Raw genomic sequence first — 7,204 nt, forward strand, 5'->3', positions numbered from 1 at the left:
TAATATAATATATATATATATATATATATATATATATATATATATATATATATATATATATATATATATATATATATATATATGTATACTTTTTTTCCAAATTTCATAAGCAATATAAATCATTATTTAAAAGTTAAAAAGGTTATTGACTTATTGAGATCTCAACAGCTAATAAAAATATCTTAAGAGTAAATTGAAAAATGATATAAAAGTGATATCAAACAATTTGTTTTCAACAATCTCTTTCATCTCTCAATTAAAAATATTAATCAATGTGAGGTAATAAAATCAGAAAAGATAACAGGAATAAAATGAAACCAGGAAAAAAGGATGAAGAAATCGTGGAAATCATCACTGACAAATCACATGAAGTTTTTCAGAATCCATTAGACTATTTAGATGGAATAATTTATAGCTGCAGATCAATCATCAATCATTAAATTTTACTGCTTGATTATAAACAAAATCTGCTATATACAATAATAACTCGAAACTGCAATTCCAAGCGATAATTTATCTGGAAATTTCGGTAGTGATAAATTACTCTAAATAAAGCAATTTTTCACATTATAGCTAGCATTAATAATATATGAGAAAAAGAAAATTGAAATTAATTATTCTATTAGTAATCGTAAAGTTCAAAACATAAAATTAAAGCTCTTCTTCGTTAACAAAATTTTCCAATATGCAAATCCTACAAGTTCTCAGTCTTATTTAGATGAGGGATAAAAATATCCAATATTAAATAGACCATTATAATTTATGTGAACAGAAAATCTACCTTTGCAAAATATACTAAGTTGAAGCATAAAAAGAAAAACAGCGAACAGATGTTCAGTTGCTTTATAATTCCATCATACATCATTTTTTCCTGGCACAAAATTTGTTTGGTGTGATACCTAAGTTTTTAAATTTCAAAATTAACATCTATCAGTTCCATTTAAATAATTCTAGCTCTTTTGTTAAATGTTCAATCCACTAAAGGAAGGAAAATGAAATTTTTTCGAGGTAACAAACAAATAATTGTCCGGCTATTATATATATCGAACGTAAATGAACGATACAACTAAAAGAAGTAATTAACATTCCAATCAAATTTAATGCATTACACAACAATTATAAGAAATGTCAATCAGAATTAGTAATTTAATAAAATGCAACAAATAAAATAACTGATAGAAAAAAGTAAGTTTGAGGAACAAAAGTTAACAAATAAAATTTATAACGATTATTCATCCCTTTTTCATCCTAACATTTCCTTTACTTCCTTTCCTCGCTTAAAATCCGTCAAAGTGCATGAAATCACTGGTCAAACAACAAAAATGAAATCAAAACATAAACTGACTTACCTGCAATGAGTGTACTAACTGTTGGATTTTCAACGAAACTTTGACCGGTTTCAGAGCTGACAACGAAGAAACTAAATTGAAACCCCTTTTATCAATTAGAAAGTTCAGGACACGAAATTATTCCGAAGCATACAACATAGGAATTTTCATTGGATAACAGGATACTAGTGAAAGTAAAAATGTTTGGCGGATTTACATAACACGAATGAATTTAATACAAACTATTTATAGCAAAAAGATGAAAAATTGAAGCTCAAATGATACTTGTTTAATTTTTAAAATTTAGAAAAGTGGGTCTGGAACCATTTGTGAATCAAAAACAAAATGAATATAATAGCATAAAATGAATATGATAGTATCAAAAACAGAATGAATATGACCTTGCTAAAATACGAGCTACATTAAAAGCAGTAAACTAACTATTTTATATGTAAGAGACGTCAAATTAACTTACGTACAACTGCGTTCTGATAATCTTGGTTGTTTACATTTGTTATCGCTATGCCACTTTCTGCAACGTCATTTGCATAAATGACATCAGAATTAAATATAGTTTCCTCTGCGCCCGTCACTTTTTTCATGGCATTTCGCTCATTTTCGCTTATAACCTTCCTCTCCTGCCAATCATCATCATTAATTCTCTGAAAATACGATTTACTGGAATATTAAAGTAAGTCAACATAAATGTAATTAGTTAAATAACAAAATAAAAAGAATCGAAGTACGCTTGGAAGGAACCTTAGGGGGGAAGAAAAAGAAATACAAAAATATGATAAAGTCCTTGAAATTTATAGTGAACTGCAAAAGATACGACTAAATACACTAAATTAAAGGACATTGAGAATTAACTAAAATTATGTGATGAAGTAAGAGAACAGTTTCATTTTAAATATTTCAAAGAGTTAGTAATTTAATACAACGAAAATAGTTGAGTACCAAACTAGCAATATACTATTTAATATGCAAATATTACTTGTTTTCTCCGATCCTGGAATACTTTTCGCACTGCAGCACCATTTGCCACAGCAGTCGCTGTAATATCAGGAGGTGGAGGAAAAGATGAAGCATCTAAAATTTGGAATTCAAAAACTCGATTCTCTGCTTGAAAAAATGTAAGCCAAAATTTCTGCTAATATTGCTCATAACATATGCCATCAAATTGACAATCCTTCAGGAAAAAAATTTATTCAGAAGAAATTTTTTAACTTATATTTAATGAGGAGCAAGTTAAGAGAGAAAACTTTACCTGACTTTTGGGAACCATTAGTTAAACTTTTCTTCTGTTGTTCATTTAATGATAGTGTTGATGACGTACCTTTGCTGCGATCAGTACTACCGAACATACTATCATCCTCGGAACTGCTATCTGCATAATAATTTTACCAAAACAAATCAGATTTCAATAATATGATATTTGTTCTTCTTTTTGATAAAAATAAAATCCCCGAAATTATTATGAATTGCACCATCATGGACTTGAACGATAGCAAATCTCAACTATTCACGGTTTTTGGTTTAATTTCTAAATCGAAAATGAAACTTTTTTTTTCTCATATGAATCTCAGCAGTATCAACAGTTCATGTTAACAAATCATTAAAAATATATTTGCAGAATTACCAGACGCTCGATGTCTTTCTCGTTTTATCTCAGTGCCACGTCGTTTTATGGGCGGTAAAATGTTCGGCTTTTCCTTTTTCCCTGCAAAATTAAAGCAATAGTTATAAGATTTTGAAACAAAACCACTCTTTGCTAATTCAGTGTTCTCTTTCTTCGCTTTTTTTCCTTCAACTTTGAACAGATGTTTCACCTATTTCGCTATTAATACTATTAGTAGCAAATAAAGCATCCGTAAGATAAAGCGACACCCATTCATTCCTTATGACCCTCTTTTATCTTTTTCTATTTTTTAATCCTTTATACTAATTTACATTATATATTAATTTTTGCAGCTTTACTCATTAAAAATTTGAGAAAGAAAAGCATTAAAAAAAACAGTGAAAACAAACCTTCAGAATATTCGGCCAGTGCCTGTTGCACTGCTTCAACATGTATTTCTGGAACTCGTTAACTATTTGTAAATTGATAAGAAAAAAAGTGAGGCAGGTATTAAAGATTTGATAAAATAATAAAAATAAAATTATGGCATGTCTAGAAATTTATTGAATCATTCAAGCTATCATATCCTCTAATATCAAGGAACTAGATATAATCTTACACAACCATTCATGAAAAAAAATTTCAGGTTATTAACCACAAAATTATTATCCACCCAACTCATTGGTCATACTACCAACACTATCGATGATCGATAAATTGTGTAGCTGTCCGATCGTGATCTCTATAGCAATCGTAAAGAAAGTCAAGATAAGTGGATAAGTTTGCGGAGACCAAATGTTTGAAATTAGATACTACTTGAAGTCGTACTTGATGAACAAGTCCTGTACCCTTAGGCACGAGTTCAAGCAACAATAGGTGATAATTCATCCAGATGATCTTGATGTTAATAAAGTCGAAAGATTTCGACGTAATGAATTTTGCTTTCCCAAAAGCTAAAGAGTCATTAGTAAATATGTTGTCACATGCGTGATGCTAGAGGAACAAATTTGTTTGAATAAGCATTATGTAAAAGTTTGTCAACTGTATTGCATATAGCCTCAAAAAATACCAGAATGAAAACGTGATTCATCACGCGTAAGACGTCGCTGATGTTTTCTTTGTGCCCTAGTACTTGGACTTGAAGTCGCCTTATTACCTGCAAAAAAAAGAAAATCAAGGTTTTGGACATCAACCGTGAGATTTCTTAATGATTTTTGAACAAATACTATTCGTGCTAGTACAATTTTGAACTTATTTAAGCATCTTTTGTTTCATTGTTAATGCATTTTCAGTATATTCTGAATAATGCCGATTGTTGCAGAAACAAACTTCTGATTTGAAAATAGACTCTTCTCTCTTCTTGTCTGTTTTTCTTTTCCAAAAAAAACTGCGAAAATTTTTTTAACTTTAAAAAAACAACCATACCATCTCTTTTAATCCGCAAATAAGGTCCCAATAATAATTGTCTTTTTTTGTCATATCCTTTTTGTGTGATGTCGCCTAAAATGAATGAATGATTACCAAATATTTTGAACAAATCATAATCATGAGCTAATCATCAAATTAGGTAAACAAATTGGTTTAGGATAATCAATATAAGGTACATATAATGTATAACTTTGTAGAGATATATCGCCAATTATCTCCATGAAAAAATTGCATTAAATAGTTGAACAATTTCATCAATTCAGAATAAAAACGGCAAATACTATATTTCATATAATTTCAAACATTTTACCTTCTGATAACTCTAAATCAAGCTGAGCAAGGCGTTCACGTACGTCAGATGGAAGACTGGATACATCAATAGCGTCAATAGCGTCAACCATTACGATAACTTGACCGTTCCAGTTCCGCCGTTCACCACCTGCAATATCATCACATAGAGAGAGAGAGAGAGAGAAGAAAAAAAAAAGAAAATCAAGCAAGAAAAAGAAGCAAAAACGGTAATACGGGGTAAATCGCGAATACTTTACTAAATTCTACCTCCAATAATCGTAAATTACACATGTAAAAATTATAGGAATGTATAAAAATGTTTAAAGAAAACAAAAACCAACAACGCATCAAATTTCGAAATAATTTTCCTCTAAATCACATCAGATGAAATTATTAAATTCACGACGTATTTCACGTCATTTACCTCAATTACGCTTAAACTTAGTGCAAATCTAAAATCATATTTTTGTAGATAATATGAAAATTACTTCGTCAAAATGGTATGCAATTAAAATTATCGCCTACTTAAAAATGCATATTTGAAATTATTCCCTACTTTAAAATGCATACATATCGTTAAAATGTTAATAAAGACAATGATAATGGAAGGAAGGAGTAAGATTTTGTCATCTTCGTTCTGTAAATTTATAACGGTTTAAAATGATTTAAGCCATAATGATGTAAGTAAATATCTAAATATTTAAATGATATATTAATTGTAAATATGGGTCGCATGGTTCACTGCACTTGTGGGAACATCTAAAAGATATTTGTTTTGAAGTGAAAAAAAAAAAAAAAAAGAAAAGCGATCTGAAATTTAAATCATACTTTCATAAATTAAAACAAATACTGATGATTTAGCTCCCTAACCTTAATTTTAACATCTAGATTGGACAAATTCTTATTACTTTTCACCGTTGAGTTATTTATCATTCCTGTAATAAAAAAAAAAAGGAACATAAAAAAAAATCTCTAAAATATATTAAACATGTTTTACACCGCTCATAATATCGATACTTGATTAATCTCAGATAATTTTCCATCTTTGTGAATTATTAGCACAAAAATCAATAATTTTGTTCCATTACAAATTACAAATGAGAACATTAATAGGTAATACAAATACAGTAATCCCAACAATTAATTATCATATATTTCTTAAAATGAAAAGATTTATAAGTATACTTTTATTGTAAGTATAGAAATATAGATTAGAGAAACATTATGTCACAGTTAATTCCATTATATCTTTGATAAAATTTATGAATTTAATCGAAATCATCATATAAAACTTCATCAATTCCCTGTTTTCCCTTTCTTCTTTAACTTCTCTCAAATAAACAAACAAATAAAAAAATCAAACGATGAAATTTCGGAGAAAAAAAAAAAAACGATAAGAATTCACAAGAAGTGAAATAAAAATACCTACAAATTCATTATCTCATATTCCAATTCAAAAAAAAAAAAAAATTTTCAAGGTTATGTTCAAATTAGGAATGATTGTAAGAATGTCCACAATATATCAAACTAAATATCCTATAAAAAATTTATATAAATCATGTAAATACTTTATTATTGCTAATGTATTATTGATTGAACATATATATACATATATAGGTGACATCTAAATGTCAACAAATTCCTACATGCTATTATCTCCGAAAATTTTTAAGCAATTCATACATAACTATGATTGATAATGGTAACAGTGATACTTACAACAAATAGAAATAGAGATCCAACATAGTTCATTAGCTATTATTATCACTTCAACATCATCACTGATATAATAATATACAAGTAGGAGTTGTAAATTTATTAAGTATTATTATTATTATTATCATTATCAATAGATAATAAGCATCTAACATGAGCAATTGATCGTTTATAAGTTTTATGAAGAGCACTTATAACTGGCCATTATTAGCACTGAAATTTGTTGATTAATAGAAAATGCCTAGAAAGAAGAGGGGAAAAAAAAAGAAACTTTCCATTGCAATAAATATATAATACTTATTTTTCCATATATACATATATCTTTAAAAAAATTAAAATTTTATATATATATATATTTTGTGGTCACAAAATTTAACAATCATTGAGAAAAAATAGAAAAAAGAATAAAAAAAGAAAAAAAAAGAAACGCAAATACTAAATAAGTTATAATATTCTGTGCTTCATTTTAATAATAAATGTAGAGTAATTAAAATTGATAATGAAAAACTTGAAACTTTTTGAAAAAATTATTTATACCAAATAAATTATCAAAATTAACCGAATGCAATTATCATTAATTCGTTTCCAATTCATTTCAATTTCATTTTTAATTCGTTTCCAATTCATTTCATCATTGATAAAAGAAATTTGAAATATATTACAAAAATTTGAAATTTTAATAAGTATTATGAAAAAAAAAATATATATATTGCATATGTAACAATATATTTATTATTTTAGAAAATAATTATACTAAAAAATTAGTTATGGAAATTTTCGTAATAAAATTCTAAAAATTTTTTCCTTTTCTAAAATAAAATTG

The 7,204-nt window shown here is 27.2% G+C and overlaps 1 protein-coding gene across 1 annotated transcript in view; it reads right to left on the reverse strand.

Annotated features, from left to right (window-relative positions):
• The window catches only part of LOAG_18503 (Dip2a protein), a gene marked incomplete at its 3' end in the record, with an annotated part of 20,285 nt that extends 15,466 nt beyond the window's left edge, over positions 1 to 4,819 (reverse strand). The window contains exons 1-9 of the mRNA XM_020451163.1: positions 4,685 to 4,819; positions 4,372 to 4,446; positions 4,016 to 4,102; positions 3,357 to 3,404; positions 2,968 to 3,048; positions 2,596 to 2,715; positions 2,323 to 2,417; positions 1,804 to 1,990; positions 1,350 to 1,420 (exon numbers count right to left, since the gene is read on the reverse strand). Of these exons, the coding sequence (XP_020305081.1) occupies positions 1,350 to 1,420; positions 1,804 to 1,990; positions 2,323 to 2,417; positions 2,596 to 2,715; positions 2,968 to 3,048; positions 3,357 to 3,404; positions 4,016 to 4,102; positions 4,372 to 4,446; positions 4,685 to 4,775 (855 nt within the window). The 5' untranslated portion in view covers positions 4,776 to 4,819. The remainder of the gene's footprint in view (positions 1 to 1,349; positions 1,421 to 1,803; positions 1,991 to 2,322; positions 2,418 to 2,595; positions 2,716 to 2,967; positions 3,049 to 3,356; positions 3,405 to 4,015; positions 4,103 to 4,371; positions 4,447 to 4,684) is intronic.
• Between the last annotated feature and the right edge of the window lie 2,385 nt (positions 4,820 to 7,204).

The sequence above is a fragment of the Loa loa genome (assembly GCF_000183805.2).
Source record: "Loa loa unplaced genomic scaffold supercont3.336, whole genome shotgun sequence".
Taxonomy (NCBI): Eukaryota; Metazoa; Nematoda; class Chromadorea; order Rhabditida; family Onchocercidae; genus Loa; species Loa loa.